This window comes from Emys orbicularis, chromosome 1 (assembly GCF_028017835.1).
Source record: "Emys orbicularis isolate rEmyOrb1 chromosome 1, rEmyOrb1.hap1, whole genome shotgun sequence".
In the NCBI taxonomy this organism is placed as follows: domain Eukaryota; kingdom Metazoa; phylum Chordata; order Testudines; family Emydidae; genus Emys; species Emys orbicularis.
In genome coordinates, this window is record NC_088683.1 from 96,212,027 (window position 1) to 96,237,485 (window position 25,459).

The following is a 25,459-nucleotide window of genomic DNA, read 5'->3' on the forward strand; positions in this document are numbered from 1 at the left end:
TTTAGAGGCTCTAGTTTAGTTCAATGTAGACTCTGGTAGCCCCATATATGTCCAGCATATACACCTCTACCCCGATTTAACGTGACCTGCTATAACACGAATTTGGCTATAATGCAGTAAAGCATTGCTCCGGAGGGGCAGGGATGTGCACTCCGACGGATCAAAGCAAGTTCAATATAATGCAGTTTCACCTATAACGCGGTAAGATTTTTTTGGCTCCCGAGGACAGCGCTATATCGGGGTAGAGGTGTACCAAAAATTTTCCTCAGTGTGAAGGTTTGAGACACAAGGATATGTTTTTTGATATTTGGGGGGATAAATAGTAGTTCAGTCAGAAACATCTGTTTCATATATACCCAATACCAAGGCTAAGGGGGCTCCTGCCTGACACCTATCTGGCAGTTGTGACCACCACCACCAGGAAGTCCACCTGGATGGACTGCAAGTACAAGACATCTCTCTCCAGCTTTCAATCAAGTGTACCACAAGTGCAATAGGTAGGAGGTAAGATTCCAGGGTTATGTCATGGTATTTTGCAGAGGATGCATCATACAGCCCAGATGCAAAGAGAATACTTAACGAAGTGAAGATGTGGTCTCATACAACATAGCAGCCTTCATACGCCCAAGTTAGGGCTCTCCAAATGAATTCTAGGACATGATTCACTTTTGACAGCGATAAATAATTCATGGTCTCTTCACCAGTATCTAAACCTCACCCAAGTCTTAGAACAGATTTGACAACTTTTTAATTGACGTTAGCAGTGTGAGATTATCCAAGTAGCTCTCTTTAGATACTTGCCAAATACTTGGAAGCTAGCTGACATTTGTCTGGTTTGGGGTGCAGAACTGATCCCTGTGATAATACAAACTATGTGGTAGGAATACAGAGAATAGGAAGGGGGGGGCAGTCACATTAGAAAGAGCCTCCATCTTGGCCCCTAGGTCTCTATCTGACAAAGTAGCAGAGAATCTTCATTTTAAAGGCAAATAGATCCATTTCTATCTTTCCAAACTGTTAGACAAGTAGCAAGACTATCTAATTGGAGGCTCCACTCTGTTGATCTTTTGAGGCAGTCTGCTTCTGGTACAAAGAGCATATATCCCCCTTGAAACAAAGAACATATATCAATAAGTGGTTCCTCTCCAGTCAGAAGAGCAGAGAGATACAGAGTGATTTTGGTTTTGTTTTTTTCTCTCTTAAATATAGCTCATGATATGTATGTTGGCAATGAATTTAGTGCTTTGAGACTATTACAGGCCTGCCTTGGGATTTGGACAATTGCTACTGCCTTCTTTGGACCCTGTTCCATGGATTACATTCATCCAGGAGTAGGTTCCCATACTGCAAGGATGCATTGTGTGAGTGTGAGTGAGGTGAAGACTGACCTGTCTATTTAAATATTCCCTTCTTCCATCATTTTAGATAACTATGTAAAGACTGCACAACTTTAACACAAGATGTAATGTGGAGGAGAAATCTTTGGATCACTCATCCTGAGCCACAGAGTCCCATATGAGCCAGTCACCACAACAGGCTTGCAGTGATAGTCATATGAATTGCTCTCAATATTGTCATAGAAGAGATGACGTGATCACCACCAACGAAGGACCCATCAAACATCTGAAGGGATTGTCAAGTGATGGTAGATATTCTTATGTAGTAGAGACCCAGTGTTCAGAAGTTCTGAAGAGGTGAAGATGAAGCACTGTCTATGGAACAGTTTACATAAAAAACACCCCCATGCTGACCAGCTGAAGTCATCGGTCTGTTGATGCCTGGAGAGTGCTTGAGGAACAGCCTGAGGAGGACTTGATTTTTATAAAGCTTTTCCTTGGGAAATATTAAGAGGCTCAGAGTGGTTATGCAGAGAGCTCACAGGTTTAGAGTTACTGAGACGGGATATGGCAGCTTTGATGGTTCATTGCGAATTCCACGTTTTAAAAACAAAACAATGAGCAGCTTGGCAAGTGTGACCTTGTAGGACTGCACCTTCAACATCAGATTGTCCAGACAGTGGTAGATCTGAATCCTCTCTTGTCTATGGCTATCTACCAGAAATAAACTGTCTGAACATGAGATGAGAGGATTCCAAACCAAAGGTCATTACCTGAAACTTATGGTTGTTCCAGAATGCAAAACATAAGTTGCTAGCTCGGACACATTGGAAATATAAAGCTCCTTGAGATCCGTGGAACATAAATCTCAGAGCTAGTTTTTGGTTCAGAAGAAGAGCTAGTCTCTATCCTGGAATCGGTTATGCACATGGAGAGGTTACAGATGGACCACTCCAGAATTTCTATCATCCCAAGGAAAATGGAGTTGAAATCTATTAGAAGTGATACTGGACCAGACTGAAAAGAAATTCTTAATCCTTTCTCCCAGGTGAAGATAGGCCCCATGCCAGCAGACCTTCACTGTCTTGCAGAGAATCCTTTCTGGACAACTTCTCTGGCTAGTACTGGAAAAGAGGAAGTTACTCACCTTGTGGAGTAACAATGGTTCTCTGAGATGTCTCTCTCTATGGGTGCTCAACTGTAGATGTATCTGTGCCCCTATGCCTCTGACGGGAGATTTTAGGTAGCAGTGTCCATTTGGCCCACACATATGATCTCCCTCCTTTGTGCTCTGTCTAGAGGCTAATTTAGCCCCGTGTGGGCAAACCACCCTCAGTTCCTTCTCTACCGAAGAGCCCCTTGTTGAGAACTCTGAAGTAGAGGGGAGGAGGGTGAGTCATGAAGCACCCATAGGGGGACACATCTCAAGGAACCATAGTTACTGCACAAGGTAAGTAACTTCCTCTTCTTTGCATAGTGTCCCTATGGGTGCCGTACAGTAGGTGACTTCACAGCATTCCCGCTCCCCTCCTCCCCCCCAATGGAGGGCTGGGGCTTCAAAGTGGAATCTATTCTTGATAATACTGTGGAGCTGAAGATGGCATCAGAAGCTGAGTGTCGAGTAATTGCGTAGTGTTCCGGAAAAGTATGAGCAGAAGCCCAAGTTTCTACCCTACAGATTTCTGAGATGGGAACATCTTTAATAAATGCAGCCGAGGTGGAACATGATTTCATGGAGTGTGCGCGAATTTCTGATGGAGGTAGCAGGTTATGGGCATGACAACAATAGTTAATGCAGTTCAAAACCCATTTGGAGAGCCTTTGAGCTGATTGTGGAGCCCTTGGATCTGTCCGCATTTGAGAGGAAGAGTTTAGAAGATTCCCTAAAGCCCTTTTGACCTGTCCAAATAAAATGTTACAGCTCTCCTAACATCAAGCATATGTAGTATTGCCTCCGTGTTGTCACAATGCGACTCTGAGAAAAAGTTAGGGAGATGAATGAGCTAGCTCATGTGGAAGGACCAGGCCACCTTGGGGAGAAACTTTGGGTGAGGCCTTAGAGTGATTTTGTCTTTAAAGAAAACCATGAAGAGTGGGTGCACCATCAACACTTATTTCCCCTATTCGTCATGCTGAGGTGATGGCCACTAGAAATGCGGTCTTTATTGACAGGTGTAGAAGAGAACAAGGTTAAAAGAGTGGTCTAGTTAGGGTCCCATGTTGGAACTGGGCATCTGGTGTGAGGAGGTGGTTTCCCATGCCCTTGAGGAAATCTTTGTGTTGTTGGATGGGCAAATATCGAATAGCCATCCACCCGCTGGAGGAAGGCTGTCATGGCCATGAGATGTACTTCGAGTGAGAGACCAGTCCCTTCTGAGAACGAGTATATAGTCTAGGATCAAAGGGAGGGAGGAAGCTGTCTGGGCAACTTGTTTGGAATTGGACCAAATTTGGAATAATTTCCACGTTTGCAAGTAAGTGCAACAAGTCATTAATTTCCTACTGAGTAGTAACACTTCTTTCAGCTCCTCAGAGCAGCAGCTCTTGGTGTGTTGGAACAATGAAGCAGCCAAGCCTGGAGCCGAAGGATCTGTAAATTGGGGTGATGGATGTGTCAGTCATTTTGGGAGAGTAGGTGAGGACTGGGTTGAAGAGGAATTGGAAGACACATTGCCCCCAACTGACCGAGAAAAGTGTGTTACCCATACCTGACACAGCTAGCAATCAGTATAACGCTTGCTTTTTCCCCACCTTAATTTTAATAGGACCTTTGATATCAGAGGGAATGAAGAAAAGGCGTATAGCAGTTCTCTGCCCCACTGAAGAAAGAAAGCATCACCTAGGGACTATTTCCCAAATCTGGCTCTGGAGCAGTAGTGGAGACATTTCTTGTTCTGGTAAGTAGCAAACAGTTTTATTGTTGGGGTTCCCCACGAACAAATACATTGTGGAGCACTGTTTGGGTTCATTTCCCATTCATGGTTGTGAGAGAAATTACCGCTGAGACTGACTGCTGTTATATTTTGTACCCCTGGCAGGCAAGCGACTGATATGAATACACTGTAGTGCATGCATGAGTTCCAGAGTTTTAGTGCTTCTGTGCAAAGGGAAGGTGATCTGGCATCCCCCTGGCAGTTTAGGTAAATCATGCACACTATCTTGTCTGTCATGATATTCGAAAGAGTATCCCTGATGAATGGGAGAAAGTGTGCACAAGCCTACGGTTGGTATAGAGTACGGCTTCCATGGGGACCACTTGCCCTGAACTCTACGATTGTTTAGGTGGGCTCCCCAGCCTATCGGAGAGGCATCTGCTGTTAGAATCAGTGCTGCTGGTGGTTGTGTGAATGTGATCCTTGCACATACATCGGATGGGTCTTTCCACCATTCTAGGGAGTGTTTGACCCTGGAGGGTATCGACAGCAGCTTGTTGAGCCTGTCATTGTTTGGATTCTAAACATATCTGTGCCATGTCTGTAGATACCTCATATGTAATTGGGCATGAGATGTCAAAAATATGCATGACACCATGTGCCGGAGAAAATGAAGGCAATTTCTGGCTGTCATTTGTGGGCTGGCCTGAACTGTCTCTAGCAGACTGGTCAGAGTGTTGAATCTGTGCAGCAGGAGGAATGTTTCTTGCTTAAACTGCGTCGAGTTCAACCCCTATAAACTCCAAACGCTTTACTGGAGTCAAGGCTAATTTCTGGGTATTGAGATGTAGACCCAGTTGCGCAAAAGTGTCCTTTGGGTGGCTCATAAGGCATCTTTGAAGGAATGAGAAGGCAGTCATCCAGATATGGGTAGATTACGATATCCAATGTTCGTAGATGTGTTGCTACGACAGAGGACCTTGGAGAATACTTTGGGTGCCAGTGAGAGACTGAATGGAAGTACTCTGTACTGGTAGTGGTCCTGCCCATAGGTAAATCGAAGGAATCTTCTGTGGGACAGTAGGATTGAGATAAAGAAATAGGCATACTGTATATCAAGGGCAGAGAACCCATCTCCCTGCTCTAGAGATGGAATAATTGCTTCTAGTATGATCATCTTGAATCTTTGTGCCTTCACATATCTGTTTAGTGCTCTTTGATCTAATATGGGTCTCCAACCTCCTTTTCTCTTGGGGATCAGGAAATAATTTGGAATAAAAGCCTTTGCCTTGGAGGTGAACAGGGACAGGTTTTATGGCCCCTAGGTACAGATCACCTGCTATTTCCTGACATGAGTCTCTTGTGAGAAAGATCCCTGAAAAGGGATGGGGAGAGAAGGTAGGTAGGAGGGAGGGAGGGAGAAAGTAACCCTTGGAAATTATCTCCAAGACCAATTTGTCGGAAGTGATGTTTTCCCAATTCTGGAGGAAGAAAGCTAGGCAATATCCAAAGGGATGTGGAAGGGTCTGTGTGTTGCAGCTATTATAAGGAGTGGTTGCTCAGGGCCTTGACCAAGGCTTCAAAACTGGTGCTTTGAGGTTGAGGGCTGAAATGTTGAAGATTGGGAGGTTGACTGTTTCCGCTTCTGCATCCTAGGTCTTTTGTTGTGGTTCGTAGCATCACTGTGGTGGTGGGGGGGAACTCTGCGAGCTGGTTGTAAACTAATGAGTACATTCCTAGAGAGTGCAGAGTGGCTTTGGAATCCTTTAAAGGGTGAAGCTATGTGTCAGTCTCGTCAGAGAAGAGTGGAGCCCTCAAAGGGGAAGTGCTCAATCGTCGTCAGTACTTCCTTAGGCAGCCCTGAGAGGTGTAACCATGAAGCCCGCCTCATTACCACTGCCGTTGAAACTGAGCAGGCTGCTGTAGGCACAGTGTCCAGTGTGGTCTGTAGCTCTGTTCTCACTACCAGCTGGCCCTCATGGATGACTGCTTGAAACTGTTCTCGTTGTGCTTCTGGCAAGTGGTCAATAAAGGCACTGAGTTTTCCATAATTCATGTGTTCGTACTTCACCATTAGGACTTGATAGGTTGAAATCCTGAATTGCAGAGTTGCTGAGGAGTATGCCTTCCTCCCAAATAAGTCCAGCCTTTTCCAGTCTCTATCATAAGGATTTGATTTAGCGTAGCGATGCTTTCCTTGCAAATTAACAGCATCCATGTCAACAGAGTTAGACTGAGGATGCATAAAAAGAGTGCGCCTCTTTGGGGGACACGTAGTACTTCTCGGCCATTTTACATGTCAGTGCAATGGAGGCTCTTGTCTGCCAGATGACCTTGACAGGATCTAAAAGCTGCTCGTTGACTGGGAGGACAATTCTTGAAGAGGAGGTGGTGTGTAATACGTCCAGCAATTTGTGGTGGGTATCTTTCACTTCAAGGGAGATTTTCAGTGTGTCAGCAACCCTCTTAGTGAGATCCTGAAAAAGCTTAAAATCATTGGCCTGTGATGGAGGGGACATCACCGCCTCATCCAGTGAGGAGAAGGAGATATTTGCTGGGTGTATAGTCTCCTTTTCTAGTTTGGCCTCCTGCTCAAGTTTCCTCCTGACATTCTGGGGCTCTGGATACAGAGACTGTAGGAGATCTCCTAGTAGACTTTCTGTAGGAGACACTGGATGCCCAAGTAGTATGGTGCCTGTAGGCTGCCCACGGATCTCAGTACGGCCGCAGGGGAGGAGGAAAGGACATGAGTGGCAGCACTCACAGGTGGCCATATCAGGAGGGTTGGGGACCGGAGCGTGGGTGTAGTTGGGAAGGTACCGATTGTTGTAATTATGAGGGATGGTGAGAGGCCAGAGAGAGGTTGTTGTCTTGGTCACTCCTGCTGGAATAGGGTGGGGCTGACAGGGAAGCTGGAGGTGAATGCACCAGAACCTCTGGTGATTCTGAGTACCAGGACATGCTTGATACCAGTACCGAGTAGCGGGAACTCTGGCATCTTTGTGATTGTAAGGGTATTGTTGCGATCGGTATCATCAGGGGTTATCGGTGCTGATTCATCAATACCAATATCTTTTATGGGAGTCGCGGTCCAAACAAACGTTGCTTTGAGGCAGTTGGTGCCCAAGGATTTCTTTGGCGGTACCAGTTTTGCAAAGATTGTGCCCTTCACGTCTTTAGGCATTACAGCGGAGCTTGTACCCGAGGGTCCCTGTGTCTTCTGGGTACCATGTTTCAAAGCCACCAGTGCCAAAGTGACCAATTGTGCCAGGACCTCCTCTGGCTGGTCAGGAGCTCAGCTTGAGGGCTTGCAGCCCTCTTTTTATTTGGAAGCTTTGCAAGGGGAGTCAGAAGATTTTCTCGTCGGCTCTTCCTCCCTAGAAGTTGAAGGCTCTAGGGATGATCTTTGCCGTGGAGGGGATTCAGGACCGGGGTCAGATACTGGTTTAAGAACCCCTCCATAAGGAGGAATTTCAACTTTAACTCAATTTTTTCAGTATCTAGCCTTCAACTGCTGACAGAAGAGGCAATTCTGCAGGATGGGAGGCAGCATACTTGTCCATTTGTAACAGGAGAGGCACCATTTACAGCTAGGGTAGCGAAGCATGCCCCTTCCATAGGGTGATCCCCAAAGGGGGGGAGGGGGGAAAATAGGGAGAAAAAAATTAAATTAAAAATGGAAGCTCGGCATGCTACAAAAATAAAACTCTATAAGACTAAAAACACTATCAATTATAATGAAACATGAGATAAGAAAACCGGACTGCTACTCGCTCTGTCTCAGGGCAAGGGCAGTTGATAAGGAACTGCAGGAGGTTCACCCACACAGCACTAGAAAGCCTCGAGGCAGAGAGCGCATGTGCAAGCCAAATGGACACTGCTACCTAAAAATCTCTGATCAGAGGCACAGATATACCTACAGTGGAGCACCCACAGGGACACTACTCAAAGAATAATCTCTTGGTCCTGATCAATCGAAAGACGAGGGTTTGACAATTCTTGTATAGCTGACAGTTGCAGGGAAATAAACCTGAAGTTTTCCAAGTATCTGTCAAAAATGGATGGCTGGGAACAATTTAAATCATACCTGAAGAATTTTAAACAGTTTTCAGGAGAAGCTTGCTTAAGAGTTTCATTCCATCAAAGTGTGCCTAAACAAGTTTGCCTTTGTAAGTCTAAGCTGGAAAAGGGTAAAGATTGAAAAACTCCTAAGGAAGAAAACCCACAGAGAAAACCTCTGCCTCAGAGCACAAAGACAAAATTTTGCAGGAATACCACCACCGCTATAGTTCACTAAGCATGCTTCTAGACGGCATGGACAGGCAAGCTGCACTAGAAAGAGAGGAACCACTTACCTATCTTTGAGAAAGAGTGTGAAAAGAAAAAGAAAAAGAAAAAAAGAAGACCAGTTTCAAGACTGATGCAGCAGATCCCCATTGTAGGAGGGAATTCAACATTTCCATCTATTGGTGAATGGAAGATAAACTGAAAACAATCCCCTTGCCTGCTTGACCTGGACTTTGTTCTCTGAGACGCAAGAGTGTGAATCATCTCATACAAAGAATATTTGTGTTGCACATTGCAAGGAAGACGACATGTCCTAGGGCAGTCAAAAAGTTAATATTCTCCTTCAGAACAGTATCTAGTTTATCCCTAATCAACCAAGAATCCTGGAATAGGATGACCATGAGCTTGAATTTGTTTGTTGAAGAATTCCTCAGATCAAGTTCACAGAAAAAGGACTCTTCCAAACAGCATTCATACCTCCTAGATAACTAACTTTAGGCACTCACACTGCATCACAGTGCTTTAATGGCAAAACAAAAGCTTTTAACAAAAGCTTAAGATTCCCTCAGATCTAAGACTGGATCACACCAGTCTGTGGTTGTGTAAGCCAGTCTAGAAAAGCTCTAGAAACACAGGACATGTACACTCTGACACCCAGGACAACCATGAAGAATTAGTAATCCTTGCATAAAGCCCACATGTAATCTTTCAATCCAGAACATCTATACTATATTACGTTTAAATTCGAACAGTGGATTTGATATAGGAAACACAAAAAGATTGATCATGGGAGCCAACAGCTTCCTGTATATAGATAGCCAGCATGTGTTGTCTTAAAGCAGTTTTGGAGTGATCTAGCATTCATCCAGTACCTATAAAAACATACCTAACCAGAATTAGACAATGTCCCCATCATTCCAGCCTTAAAAAAAAAAAAAAAAAAAAAAAAAGCCCACAGGCTGGCATCTTCATCTTGAGAATGTCAGCTACAAATCTCACCAAAAATATTCCAGTTTCTCCTGCGTTACTGGACTGAAACTGGGGCTTTGTATTGGAGCGGTTTTCATCATGGTCCCCACTGCTTATTCATTTGAAAGGCAGAAGGAATTCTCCTGCAAGATAGCTGCAGTCTTTTAGAGCAGCAGTTCTCTAGCAATTACACACCGTGGTTGATAGTGATCTTTGGAGAGGCTGTAGACAATATTTCCTCTAATTTTAATCTGTGTACATAACTAACAACTGTTTGAGAGCAAATTTAAAAATCAGTGAATGCAGTTTTACATACTCTCCCCCTCGCTCAATTCCTCTCACCTCTTCATTCTCTCATTCCCACTTTTTCCATATTCATGCCATAGCCCGTATTAATATTTTCCTCTCCTTTCACTTTCTTCCCCCCATTCTTCCATTTCATAAGAACATAAGAACGGCAATACTGAGTCAGACCAAAGGTCTATCTAGCCCAGTATCCTGTCTTCCGACAGTGACCAATGCAGGTGCCCCAGAGGGAATGAACAGGTAATCAAGTGATTCATCCCCTGTCGCCCATTCCCAGCTTCTGGCAAACAGAGGCTAGGGATATCATCCCTGCCCATCCTGACTAATAGCCAGTGATGGACCTATCCTCCAAGAATTTATCTAGTTCTTTTTTGAATCCTGCTATAGTCTTGGCCTTCACAACATCCTCTGGCAAAGAGTTCCACAGGTTGACTGTGCGTTGTGAGAAGAAATACATGCTTTTGTTTGTTTTAAACCTGCTGCCTATTAATTTCATTTGGTGACCCCTACTTCTTGTTTTATGAGAAGGAGTAAATAACACTTGATCTCACACACCCTCTTCCTCACTTTCACTGTGTGAGAAAAGTTACATGTACAGGGAAACCAGGGGAGAGGGTGCATGTGATGAGAAGAATGAGACAAAGGAAGAGTTAAAGCGAAGAAGAGGAAGGGGAGAAGATATAATAAAAGTGGTTTATGGAATGAATGAGGAAGGAAGAAAAACGTAAGCGAATTAAGTAGACTGAATGAGGGAAATGGATAGAGTAAAAGAGGAATAGGAAGAAAATGAAGTCACAGGTTTTAAAGTTAAGCTCAGGGTAGTCACTTCTTCTGCACACAAATTGAAGAGGAACAGATAAGGGGAGAGAAGTAGGCAGAGTTGCTTTCCCTCCCTGCCCCGAAATGCAAGCAGCAGCAACCTGCCACCAGGATTGGGAGAGGTGGTGAAGACCCTGGAGTCCCTTCTTCTCAGCCAGGAGTAGCAGTGGCACAGGAAATGCATCCCCTCTCCTTCTCAGGAAAAGACAGCAGCAAAAGAGGCTGCTTTGGCCAGATGCAACAGCAGCTGCAGGGAGCTCCAACACTACCACTTCACACTGGGAAGCAGATGCCTCTAAAATTAGGAATCTTCAATGTGCAGCAGGCACTACTGAGCGCCTTGTGCCTACCAGTAGTGTGGCTGCTCATGAAAGTTAAGCAGAAGCAGAGTTAGAGATTAAGAGGCTCCTTAGGCTGTAAACTCCTTGGAATGTGGACCAGCCTTCTGGAACGTTTGCTCATAGTAGACACTACCATAATCAAGAAACAGCACTGCAAGCTAGCCAAGCTCTTCAATGGAAGACTGTAGGGAGGCAGAGTAGCCTCCCTCCAGACTGGAGAGCGAGGGACCACTACCCTCCCTTTGGCGGGCAGAGCCAGACCTGCCCCCACCCCAGCTCGCCAGACAGGCAGGACAGGAAGTACAAGGGAGGGACCTACAGCTCAGTTGAGCAGAAGCCACGGAAGGAGCCACAGATGAGCCCATGCTGCGCAGCGCCCTGCCGCTGGAGGAGACAGAACCTGGAGAGGAGTTGCCAGGACTGCCATCCACAGTAGACCCTGAGGAGACAGAGGACACTTGGACTACATAACCCCGTCTCCAGGCTGTGGCTGGAAGTAGCCCAGGGAAACCAGACTTTAGTCCAGTTTTGTTGCTGGAGCAGGGGTCAGCACGTTGCAGCTAGAATCCCTGCTGACCCAGTGGCAAAACACTCCGCCACTGTTAGGGCCCTGGGCTGGGACCTGGTGTAGCTGGATGGGCCTGAGGTCCTCCTACCCCCCTTGCTGCCAACCCCACCCCTGGGGTGGCAGCCTTTGCACCCCTAGGCCAGAAGGCCTGTGCTTGGCTTGTGGCTGGTCCCCCATCAGAAGATCGTGAGCCTTACAGTGTGTGTGTGCTGGCTGCCTTAGCCAAGAGGCTTAGGCTAATGTCTGTTCCCTGCTCTGCCCTGCCCAAAGAGCCAGAGCTTTAGACTGTTAGTTACTGCCAGCCTCAGACAGGAGGCTGTGGGCTAAAGACTGCTCATTGCTCTGCCCCGCCCAAGGGGACTAGAGCACCAAATTGTTACTTGTTGTTTGCCTCTGCTAAGCGGCCTCAGAGCTGTAGACTTCTTACTGCTTGGCCCCGCCAGCGGAACCCGAGCCCAAGTGCTGTTACCTGACACAGCGAGGCGGAGTGGCCTCCCTCCCCACTTGAGAGCGAGGGACCACTTCAAAGAATCTACAGACCTAGCTGAAAATGAGGACTACCACAGCTACCTCCTACCAGCAGTCACAGAAAATGTAGACATCAGCCAGTCAGCAAGGAAGCATGGACAGGGAAAGAAGCTGTCTACACTCACGTTTTTCTTAATTTCCCACCACTGTACTATCATCGAAAGCACCTCCATCAGTGGTAGCTATAGTAGATGCCCTAGTACACTCGCATACTGGTGAACTTCTGTGGCCACTTATTCATGAGTAAGAAAGTTTTGTCACAAGCCCTGGCAGCTGACCACCAGCCCACTGCACAAGCCCCACCAGCCACCACTCTGGCAGGGGTTGAAGCCAAAGAAGTCACAGAGGTCCGTTAAAGTCAGGGAATCCGTGACCTCCATGACAAAATTATATCGTTATTCATAAGGGATGAATTATACCAGGGAAAACTAATTCTGTAAACAAATGCTGAATGACAACTTTAATATTTAAAGAAAACAGGTAACTAAGTTTGAGAAGTTTATCCAATACCTGTTATCCTGAAAGACCAATACAAAATATGAATAGACAGCCAGCAAGTATCAATGGCAAAAAACTCTGATGAGACGTTTAGCATTACTCTTTATCCTGGGCTGCTGACATTGGACACTACTCTTGTGCTTCATATTTCATATCAGCCTCTGGTAGTACATGCCAAATAAATGTTAACACTACCTCACCAGTGACTGCTGGAAGAGGTTCTCTCCTACCCACCCTAAGAGTCTACTGGCTGCAGCAAAAGCAAGGGGCTCCAACACTCCCCCTTGAACACCTGTCTACCTCTGATACTGCTTGGAAAAGCAGACTATTAGCCAGATTTTTCTCCTCCCCACCCAGGAAAAAAAAAGTTATACACCCAGCTAAGAGTGAATTTTAATTCTTTAAACAGATCAATGTACAATCATAAAAACACCCTTCATCCAAAAGCACTTTACACACACATCAATCCACCCACCACTGAAATGTCCACATTTGGGATGGAAAACAGCAGCTATTTAAAGAGTGCATAGCAATACTATGGCCAAAATATCACCCCTAAAAGTGTGGTTTAATGATGCCAAAGAGAAGAACATTTCTATTATGTCCCTTAACTGCACCAACTTCAGAAGTTCCGTATCTACTACAATAATTAATTTTTCCCCTTCTTCCAGCCTTGGACAGCACAATTCATAAGACTCAAGTCATTTTAAAATTAAGTTACCTGGAGGATTCTAATTTGGCATAATTTCAGTTGGGATGCATTTAAGTTGTGAGGGGAAAAAAATATGTTCTTTCTACAAAGTTAAGAATATCTTTTCTTCATTCAGTTACAACTGAATTCTACCTTTTAAAAGTTTTGTTTGTTGATAAGTGTTGTCAGTGGCTACTGGTGTGGTGCTCTGCTCTTGTTCGATGATGATAATAGTCGGCTGCGTGCATGTTCCTTCTGTGTGCTGCCCCAGTTCTGTGCAGATAGCTGACACAGCAAACCCCAAGAGAACCCCCAAAGACCACAGACTCTAGTAGGGTACGAAGGAACCCGAGCCAGGTTTATTGTTAAACGAAGCACAGTAATAGTTTCCTATAGACTCTACAGGACATACTACGAATATGTGCCCCCTGGCAATGGACACAGCTCAGTCAGTGGCGGGACACTCCACTGCCCCCTAGGCTGGACAAAGATGTGCACTCCGGGACCTATTTTTATACAGTTACAGGACAGATTACTCATCCCTACTGACGTATTGAGGTACAGCCCCTTGACTCATTAGGGTGCTGTCTCCCCCTTTGATCATGTTGTTTCAAACAGATCTATCCATCATGCTGTCCTTTTGACCCTGTCTTTAAGATGCACCTGCCTGTTCCTCGTTATCTCTGTAGAGTGTTCTGATGCCATCTTGGCACAAGTTCCTCTTATTAGCACTTATGTGTGGATGCACCTGCTTCTAGCAGCCCTCTTCTCGCCAACTTCTGTGAGTGGGGCCTGCCTCTGGCTCACAGCCCAGCTTTTGCTTAGCAATGCCTGGAAGTACTTTGGTTCAGGCTTCAGACTGGGCCTCTGACACAAGAGTTTATGTTTCAGGGCCTCATCTTACTACAGTAAGGTATGGGACCAAGCCAAGTTACCATCCTCTAATATAAACCAATTCTAGATTTTTACATAGTGAACTGAACAAGTCTGCCCCATGTTTTTAACAGCTTAACTTCTGAGCTTTGTATACTCCCAAAATTATGTATTGAATCAGATGATTTGAGGACTGCTCAACTGCAATTCTTTAAAAATATTTCAAACAGATTTAAAGCTTTACATAGAAATGAAGCGTTCATATTGGTGTCCATGATGTACCAGGACTGACTAGTCTCCTCTCCTTTTCATACTAGGAGAAAAATTTCTTGGAAGAACAGAAATTAAAAATATTTATTTCAAATGGCTGACGTCACATTGCCTTCAGATTTGTGGCACGCAGGACAGCAGAGTGCAACAACCACCAAAGAAATACACAAATTATCATATTTGTCTATGAAACACCTTCCCATTCTGAATAAGAACATGAGTAGACCAGGCAACATGATAGTAACCAGACGGTGCTAACAGCAAGCTGCTGAACAGCCAAAGAGGCAGAATAAAATGAGTATTTTGTTGAAGATTAACTGGCTCAGGGCTGATGGAGTTGGGAGAGTATAGATATTATTTGACTTGTGAATTTATAAAATACCAATTGGAAACTTGTCCAATTCGAGGCTAGTATATCTAGGCTCCTAAAGACAAATAAGCCTCAAATAACCATCTTACTCCTAAGTCCAGCTTTATTCAGGAGGTGAGACTAAACCTTTGGTCATGAAGATAAAGTCCAGGTAGCTATCAAAAAGGATAATCCTCTGTAAATTTAGAGCAATTCTGTTCCAAGCACACAATCCTATCTTCAAATAAGCATCCCAACAAGCTTGGTAAATAACATGCAATAAAGTTCATCTCAGGAAAATTTTTAAAACAGATTTGTCTGTTCTCAAGGGTGTGCCAGGCTTTCTTCCACAGGATTGCAAAGCCGGCACCCTGCATATTCAATATCATGGAACCTTGGTAAAAAAAAGTTTCTGAAACTAGGGAATTTATTTAGAAATAAGTTTGATGCAGACATGAAGATACTACCTTGCAAAACAAGTATAAGGACTTTTACAAAGTGGGGTTTTTATTTACAGAACTGATGAATTCTATATTTATGCACCTAACTTAAGTTGCAGGACTTATGCAGTACGAATGAATAAAATGTCACCTATTTCCTGTATTTTTTAAAATCCTTCATACATCAACACAATCAAAATTTTAACTTGAAAATGTCCTTAAAATGCTTACATTTGAAACAGTCTCAGTAGTTGTAAACAGAACAGATGGCCTTCAGAATTCCTGTTGCAAGAACAATAGGTGAACTCCCACCCCCACCTTACACCTAAATCAAACACAGCTAGCAGCAGGCTCATTCAGGCAAAGCACACCCTGTGCTAGCTCCCTTCCGACTTCTCAAGTTCTGCTGGCTCCTCTTAGGCACACCCCGATCCACTACATTACCAGTTAAACATCACCGAGGAAATGTTTCACTAACTCCATAGAGCAACAATAGGCCTTCAAAGCATAAAAACAACCATTTCTGCTACCCAAACTGAAGAGCCACTACACATTAGTAAATCCAGGCTCCAAGGTTAAAAAAAACTACCACTGTAATTTACCAAAATATTTTTAAACAGACAATAAAAAGTTATATTTACAATTATGTTTAATTTCCTTTTCCATCTATTTTTTGAAGATTTGGAGGTGGGAATGATGAGGCCAGATGGGTGGAAAGATACAATGGTCAGAGATATTACTGTTATTAGCTTCTGCTAACTCCACTGCAAGTAGTGAAACATCGGCTCCCTGCCAACAACTAAACCAAATGAAGACATTCTGGAATTTCAGCCTCCATTTCAGACTGTTCCTTCTCATCAGGCAGTTCAGCTACTTTATGAGCAATGTATGTTACAATCAAATACGACATTGAAACATAGGCTCAAACAAAATTTCATGCATCTTTATAGCTAAGGTTTCTCTCTCCACATTAAACCCTATTCAAATATATTTTCAATCAACTCAGATAGCAAATTAAAAATTCCACATACCGCGCTGATGTATTTGATTTGAAATCCCAAAAAGCAAGCAACTAGATCAAATTTGAAATGCTTTCCTTCCTTATTTGGATCCACACAGCACACTTCAGGGCTTAGGTTGAAATAGGTTGGGGACAGTGTAAATTAACTATATCAATTCAAAGACTGACCTTGCAATCTTAAAGATTTTCTCCAAATTAAACAGATGTTTTGAAATTTGATCAACTTTATTGATACTTAAATCTAGTAATTAAAATCCTCCTTGAACTGCAATGTATTAATCTTGAAATTAGTCAGTGTCAATTTTTAACTTGAAATAAGATTCCACACTGGACTATAGAGAACAATGCATCAAAATTCCTTTCTGTATAGTTGTTTTGATATGCTTCTGACTCTGCACTTAGAGAAATTTCAGTTACATTGAACAATTGTTTAATTTCCTTTTTACAGCACCATTTGAACTATATATTGCAACACATCCTTTTGTAACGGTCATGTTTACCAAACAGTCCAAGTGATCGTAGTCTACCAGATTAATATTAACAATCAATCCAATCAAAGGCCAGTTCATTGTTAGATATGCTTCCACCCACTAGGTACCATATTTACTATTACATCAAGCTCACAGGGTCAGTTTTGATTTTTAAAGTTTATTTCTTAGGATATTTGTAAGGCAATTATTTCAGACCATTTTATTAATACTAGTTAAGATCTAGTCCACATTACAGACTAATATTCTAAATCTGTTTGGTTTTTTTGTTTTGGTTTGGTTGGTTGGTTCTTTTAAGTTTAAGGGTGCTTTTATGGAATAAAGTGGCTGGAAAAAAGCATCCCAACCCAATAAGCTTCCAAACTTTTCATTTTGATTAAAGAGAGATTTATTCAGATGCTGTAAAGTGTTTTTTAGAATAACTTTCCCTCTTTGACCAAGACATGATATAATTCACTCTGGATGGAAATTGCATAATAGTTGACTGATTGTTCTGACTTCTGATTTAGAGTTGAACCCAAAGCTTGGAAAAATATTCCAGGTCAGAATATTTCTGAAAAGGGGAATGCGTATTTGTAGTTTCAACTCTGTCATGCCAGATCATTTCCATTTTCAAAATGACCCAGTACCACTCCTTACTCTTTTCCCCATCCCAATATTAAAAACTCATTTCCTCCCCTATTACCCAAGAATGTTTTCTATTCTTTTTTCTGCTTTCCAGTTTATTCCCTCACCTTGGAATGAGTCTTCCAAATCTTATACCAAACTGGACAGATCTAACACTTACCCAGTAAGAATTCCAATATGGGTCCATAGAAATTTAAGTCAATGTTTAATAAAAAGGACTCAAATCCACTTGTTCCACCAAGGAACGTATTTATGGACAGGAATAAAAACTACATTCTCAGATCAAAATACATCAGAGAATCTCTAGTTTAATTTAGAGTGGTAGTGATGACAATGTAAAAAATTAACAGGTTTTTAAAAAAAAGTAACAGACCTTTATCCAGCAATATTGGTACATGTCTCTAATGAATGTAGCTTCTTATAAGATCTGTAATTCTCACCTTTATATAACTCCTTTGAATGCCTCCAATTCTTTTGTACCAAATTATCTAGAAGGAAGTGTTCCCTTATAATAGGGGTTTTGAAGACAGTCAAGAATGAGTTTTCTACCCTAGTTCTTATAAATGATGTCAAAGTTACCACATGGAATAAGTAAAGTAACCAAGCTTTCCTTACCTTGTTCATTGCTCCAGGTTGTGGCCCTCTCAGTCCTGTCTGTCCTCCCATCTGGGGAGAACCTTGCTGCAGTGTCTCAGCCAACAAGTTACCAGCATTACCTATTCCTGGATTTGGATATGGCATGTTGGGTCGCCCTCTTCCTGCTCCAATTGAACCGTTCATGACTTGCCCTTGCATCATCCCCTGTCCATTGCCTGCAGCCAGCATCCCAGGATTCATGCCAGCATTCATCCCTGTGTTCATTCCCATGCCAGGCTGATTAACTGGACTATTTACTGTGGGCATCATTCCTGCAGTTGACTGGGCTGAAGGACCTTGATTTGGGCCACTTGTACCCATCCCCATATTTGGAGACGTCAAACCTGCCTGTGCCATGGGGCTTTTAACCATGCTGTTTAAGATTCCCATTCCAGGACTGTTCTGTTGGGTTTGACTTGCCATGCCTTGGCCTGGTCCCCCAACCCCCATATTGAGGTTTGGGGAACTACCAGCCCGCAGCAGTTCAGACAGCTGCTTATGTTTAGATGCAGCATCTTGTGCCATGCCAAGACTGGTTTGCAGCTGATTAATGTCACCACCGTTGGTAAGTCCCAAATCTGTGGAGCTGATTAGTTCATCTGGTAAATCATGTTCCAGATCAAAGAGGGATCCAAAATCTAGAAGAAAAAACAAAAAGAAGTTTTTTAAAAATTCAGATCAACTAATGAGATCTGAAGATAGACCCTTGGTTATTTTGTTCTGGTTTATGTCAGATGAGTAGCACACCTTCACATCAACTATTCAAGCAATTATTACAGCATCAGCTAGTATTTGAAGTTAGCCAGCTCGCCTTCATGCAGACCACCTCTAAACTTCAAAAACTTTTAATGAGATTACACCTTTTTTGTTTCTTTATGATACATGAAAAATGCCTCACTCCCAACCCCACATAAACCAATTTTGCTGGAGGAGCTATTGGATGTCTCAGAGCATGTTTATGAGCTCTTACACCGTAAGTGTGGGAGTTTTAGATTTTTAACAATGATGTCCTTTTCCAAAGTGTTGGTCACTGAAGTTAAATAGGTTTTAATTGTCAAAAAATAAAGTTTTGAATCATTAAAAATCCCTTCCCCTCAATTTCTCAGCTTTCACTTAACTAAGGCTTTGTCTATACTACGCACCTTGTAGCGACACAGCAGTGCCACTACAAGGCGCACAGTCTAGCTGCTGTTTGTTGGCAGAAGAGAGCTCTGCCGCCAACAAAAAACTTCCACCCCCAACAAGCGGCAGCAGCTTTGTCGTCAGGAGAGCGCTCCTGCCGACAAAGCGCTGTTCACACCAGCACTTTTCGTTGGCAAACTTGTGTCTTACGGGGGTGGGAGGTAACACCTCTGAACAACAAAAGTTTTGTTTTTCAGTTGCCAGTGTAGACAAAGCCTAAGTCAGTCATTTTTTGAACAAGCACGACCTGCATTTCTAGTGTAAAAGCAAACAGAAGACTTCCTTTATAAATCATGGAGTAGCTAAAAGGAGAGGTCCTTTTTCCCTTCTTTTGCTGGTCACCTTAAAATATTATTCCAATTTTGAGACCCAAAACAAAGTTACAAAATTCAATGAATCTTCACTGGGTAACGCCCACTATGAGCCTATTTGGCTGCAAAGAGTAGAATTATAAGCAATGTAAACCATTCCTTCCCTATACAGGAAGAATATGAGAGTGAAAGACAGCAGGATCAGGAATTAAACCCATATCTCACGTGACTATGCAGTGTCACCACTAAGGTAACAAACTGGCATAGTTTCAGATAGTTTGCATGTGGAGATGCTTGGAATGGTCATTGGCAAGATACATTACAACAGCTCCAAGTTTTCTTATCTAGGAAGATCACAAATACTTAAGAGATATGCCATAGGTACTATGCATCTCTTAATCTGTACTGAGTCATAGTGATCTGTGAATTATTTTTACAGTTTTAAATATAAACCAAAAAGTGTTTCCACAAAAGATCACCTACTATATTATGAATTCATACAATTTTAATGACTAAGGAGCATGCTGCCTAATGTTTACAGTTGGACACTATATTACATAAAATAGTTAGTGATCAAGTTTAATTTTAACCTTTCTTAAAACAAGTTTCATTTCATGAATGCTCTATTATAGCAGATATTTTAACTTTACTTTCAAAGAGAAATTATTCAAAACTTTGTTAGACAACTGACATTGTTGCCAATACACTATTTTCACACTATTACAATGCTGATTAAGGGGAAGTGCCAACTCTACTGAAAGTCAGAGAGTATGACCACAGTAGTCCTAACTAAAATATTAAAATTGAAGATAAAGAATTAGTATCAGAAATAAGAAGCAGGTTAAGTCTGACTTCGATTAGATACTTGCTCAATAGGGATCACAATGATACAGTACCAAGTTGCAAGACCTTAGTATCTGCAGCCTTGGAAGTAAGCATTACTTCAGAAATGAAAAGTAAAACACCAAAAAAAGCCTTCTGAAAGTTTTGCTGCTGGGGATTAGCAAGAGAAGAGTTAGTTGGATGGACTAAGATGAAGCAATTTCAATTCTATTTAAATTTTAATGCTCCCAACACTGCAGTATCCAAGCACCAAAGATAAAACTATAGGCCTTTTGGGCAAGAATTTTGCTTCTACTTTCCAATCCTCCCTTATTACTTCATTAATTGCTGCAGTCATTTGCCTCAGTAAAATGTAAACAGACCATCCTTTAGCCTCTATTATTTGGGGGAAGTTTGTGCAAAGGATAGGCCTTGCATTATACTTCAACAGTGGATCTTCCAATAGCAGCTTCCTTTTGACAGTCTTGTAATTTAGTTACTATTTTACAGATGAAGTTGAGAAGAGAAAAAAGGGGCCCTTAATTCTGCTAAGCATACAGTTTCCAGGAGGCAGGCCTAAACTTCATATAATTTCACATCAGAAGGAACAGAAAAGACTTCACTTGCTTACTGAGAACTAAACAAATATCAGTGAGTGAAAGAAAACAGCAAGGATTACAATGGAGAAGCATCTTAAAGATAGCAGGAGGACAAGAGAAATGGGAAAGCAATAAAAGGGACATGTGGTACCCTGAAAAGACTAAAAAGCATGTCAAACGTTCAAAGACTATCAGACTCAGGTTAAGTAGTGTCAGACTAAGAGGATCAGTAAGGAAGGTCAGAAAAAAGAGAAAAGTGATTCACAAGCTACAGTCCATGGTCCAGCAAAGATGTGGAGAGCCATTCCTGGTGGTTAGCGGAATAAAACTTTGAGAACTAAAACAGTGAAATTTTGCAAGAGAACATGGTCCATGAATGGTGCATCTTATTAAGCAAGTCACAGAACAAAAAAAGTCAGAAAGTCACTGAATAAGGAAACTCCTGAACATGAACTCTCAACTCCCTCTTCAAAATATGATGGGACATCATTTCCATGGAAAGGCTTGTGTAAGGAATTTAAGGTATATGCCAATCCTGTAAACTAGTATGAAATTCTTGTTTTCAGAATTCTAAAGCCATATTTGCTTTTCCTCATGTAAGGAAAAGATCACTTAGCATTTCTCTGAAGATCTAACAATCGCATGGGATTCTCCCTCCTAGATCTCCACTTCTAAGTACATGAGGGCAGAATTCTAAGCTTTAAAGGTTTCTGGTCTCTAAGAACAACTCTAGCATCCAGAAATGTAAGCCAACCCCTACCCATCATTGGTAGTCATGCCAAATGAGCCTTTAAGCAGGGAGAATGCACCAACAAAATAATCAAACAAAAAATGTTTCCTCAAAAGGCAAGAAATGAACAGGTACATGCAGAAAAAACAAGAACAAAATCATACTAGATTGAGGGAAGGTGGCTGGGAAATAATCCTCTTGGCATTAAACATTCAGAGATACAGAACTATAAATATTTTCTCTTATCTATCAGGGTGGATAAAAATCAATGATTTTTTTAAAAAAATCAAAAAATTCGGTTTTTATTTAAAACGGATTTTTTTTATAAATGCTTTTTGAAGAAAATCGTATCTAAAGATAGTTTTAATTAAGATATCTTTGAGCTATAATGTCTCATCATGGAATAGGGATTATAAATTTAATTCTAGAGTATGAGAAAATATGTTCATGTAATGTTTAAGAAAAAGTTTTGTAAATGAGTTCCAGTAGTTCATGGATTAGGGACCCAATCTTAAAGACTAACAGATTGTTGTTTTTGTGGATACAGACTAACACGGCTACCCCCTGATACTATCTACCCAATGGGACTCCGTACTCAGTCTAGAAGATATCATCAGAGATGCTTAGTTTTGCAGTTCTCAAACTGTGGATTTGTCTCTCCAGGGATAACATGCTTGTTAACAGCAAAAAATGTTTTTAAATAAATAAATATATAGACGGAGAAATAACAGACCTCAACCGTATTGTCCCTCCGCAAATTTCTGTACACAGAGTCAATCCCTTACCCTTCTCTAAAAGTGCAAAGTTTCAAAAAGTTCAATGAATAGAAGATTGTTGGGGGCGGAATAGATCTGGACAAGGAGAAGAAGTCTGGAGATAAATGTGAGAAGGGAGGGACGGAGTAGAAACAAAAGTGAAACTGTTTGAGCAGCATATTCCAGACGTCTTGAGGTCTTTCTGAGTGTAGCCTTCATTGATCGGAGATCTACCATACCATTCTCTCACTAGAAGGGAAAACCTATAATGGGGGCAGGCCGTAAAAGAGACCCAGTTTGGGAATATTTTAATGAAGTTCCTCTACCTGTGGGTAAGACAGGCATGCGTGCAAAATGCAAACAGTGCAACAAAGAAATGCAAGGCCTGGTTGCCCGAATGAAACAACATCATGAGAAGTGTTCCTTCTCAGGAGGAAGCTGCGTTGAAGATGATGAAAGGAACAGGTCTGAACATGCAGGATCTTCAGGTTGGTAAACTTTTTTATTTCATACTTCTTTCTTAAGGACTGCCTGTCTTCCTTCTGGACTATTCTTGAATTCTCATGTTTGAGCAAAAAAAATATAGATGTTACTCTATGGATGCAGTTGTTACTCTATAGATGAAGTTGTGATAAAAAATAAATAGCTCAAATAGGCAGATCTTCCTTTTACAATTTCACCTTTAAAGTAGTACTGAGTGTCAGTGAATGCAATGAGTAATACTAAATGAGCAGTATAGTAATAATAAAGTAACTGCATTGACTTATTTTGTTTAGGAGAATCCATCCTCAACAAACAGGATTCTGAAGACTATCCACCTTCAAGATCACCATCATTTTCTATAGTTTCAGAGTTATCTGCCAATGATAGTGTTTCAGTCACATCATAGCCACAGTATATCACCTGTAGCAAAAAGAAAAAAAAATCTCCATCATCCAGAAACAATCATAAATAAGTTTGTGATAAGAACCAGCAGATTACAAAAAAGAGGTAATTGATAAAAAAAATTGCCCGGTTTGTTTATGCAACAAACTCTCCTTTCCATATGATTGAGAACCCACACTTCATTCACAGGGTTCAGTCATTAAGACCAGGATACAGTCCACCCAACAGAGCAGATGTTGCAGGCAAATTGTTGGATAAAGTATATGAAAGAGAGATTGAGCAGTGTGCAAAAGGTCTAGAGGGTAAAATTGTTAACCTGAGTCTTGATGGGTGGAGCAATGTCCCACAATGATCCTGTTGTATGTGCTTGGGTGACAACAGAAGGGAATGTCTTCCTTATAGAAACAATTGATACAAGAAGTAGCAGTAAAAGCTATAACAAACTGTGAAAAAAAAATTCAGATGTCTACCACGCAGCTTGGTCACCGACAATTCTGCAAATGTATCTGAGAAGAAATTATTTAGGAGCGAAGAGAGTCCCAAGCTAATAAGATACGGTTGCAGTGCTCATTCAATGCACCTCTTAGCCAAAGACTTCAGTGTTCAGAGAATGTTGAAACGCAAAATACTTCTGTAACAACCACTTTGCGGCAGCTACTCTAAAAAAGTGGGAGGAACCAAGCTAACTCTCCCACAAGACGTGCGATGGAACTCAGTAGTGTTTTGAGCACTATATCAAGAACTGGCCTAATCTGATGACAGTTTGTGAACAGAATCATGAAAAAATAGATGGCACTCACAGCCAAAGTTCTCAACATTGGGCTTAAGAGAAATGTTGAACACATGCCGAGTACTCTGAAGCCTATTTCTGTAGCCTTAAACAAAATGCAGGGAAATCGCTGTTTTATTGCTGACGCTGTTGAAATTTGGAAGGAACTGAGTGAGATCTTAAAAAGATAAATATGCAACAACAGAGTTAAATTACAAGCATTAAAAAACACAAATGGGACAAGCACTATCTCCAGCTCATTTTCTTGCAAATATTCTCAATACTCGGTACTGGGGTCAAACCTTAACTGCTGAAGAAGAGGAGTTGGCTATGACATGGACATTAAGCAATCATCCCTCCATAATGCCAACTATAATAAACATCAGAGCTAAGGGTGAACCATTCAAGAAATATATGTTTGCTGATGATGTTTTAAAGAAAGTCACACCAGTGAACTGGTCGAAGTCACTTAAGCACTTGGATTCAGGGACTCTGGAAGTGATAATCTCACTTTTAACAGTAGTAGCTTCTTCTGCTGGTGTAGAAAGAATATTTTCTTCCTTTGGACTAATTCATCCCAAACTGAGAAATTGTTTGGGACCTGAAAAAGCAGGAAAGCTTATTTTTCTATTCCAGATTATGAACAAACAGGAAAATGAAGGTGAAGACAACAGTTAGCTGCAGAAGCCAATATTTTAAGTTTCTCATGTTGACCTGGCTGACACAGTCTATTTAATTTTTGTTTTTTAATATTTCATTAACTATGTTAGTAAAAATCATTTTAACAAAAACAAACCTGATTTTAAAAAATTTGAATGTTTAACTAAATTCAAAAATTCATATGCTTGTTTTGTTAAAATATTATATGTTTGCTGTTGAAGAAAAACATCCAGAATACATAACATTGTTGTTTTAGTTAAATAAAACAATTTAAATGTCTGTCTGGTGATGTTCTCCTCCTAATACAGCATGGCAAGAAAATCCTCCAAATATTAATGATTAACCTGTTGAATTGGAGATATTTATTAAGTCACTGGGAGGTGAACTATCTGCTTCAATTACCTTTGGTAAATGAAATAACCAATCATTTTCTGATATAGCTGTAAAACTACTCTGAAAAAACTTTTCAAAATAAATCACTTAAAAAAATATCTAGTGTGTACCTTCTAAAAATGAAACCTTTATCTATCTCCGAGCTGTGAAGAATATGTATTAAGGTTATAACAACCAACAAGAATGCACTGTTATGTAGAAATCCATGATTAAATTGAGTCTTCCTGACTAGTGATTTAAATCATGATTTAAATCAATTTGATTTAAACCAAATCCACCCTGAAAGATATCATTTGCCAAGATTCTCACTTCTGAAGAGTACAAAATGGTTGTCTCAGGAGAATAGCAGTAAGTATTAACCAAAAATATGAAGTGAACTTGAGCAAGGATAATGGTATTCTGTTTTGTTTTTAATGACACGTAAAGTCAAAT

The 25,459-nt window shown here is 41.5% G+C and overlaps 1 protein-coding gene across 3 annotated transcripts in view; it reads right to left on the reverse strand.

The window, feature by feature from the left end:
• The window catches only part of EP300 (E1A binding protein p300), a 120,941-nt gene that overhangs the window by 79,782 nt on the left and 15,700 nt on the right, over positions 1–25,459 (reverse strand). For all 3 annotated transcript variants that reach the window (XM_065417487.1, XM_065417488.1, XM_065417486.1), the window contains exon 2: positions 17,901–18,559. In XM_065417487.1, the coding sequence (XP_065273559.1) occupies positions 17,901–18,559 (659 nt within the window). The remainder of the gene's footprint in view (positions 1–17,900; positions 18,560–25,459) is intronic.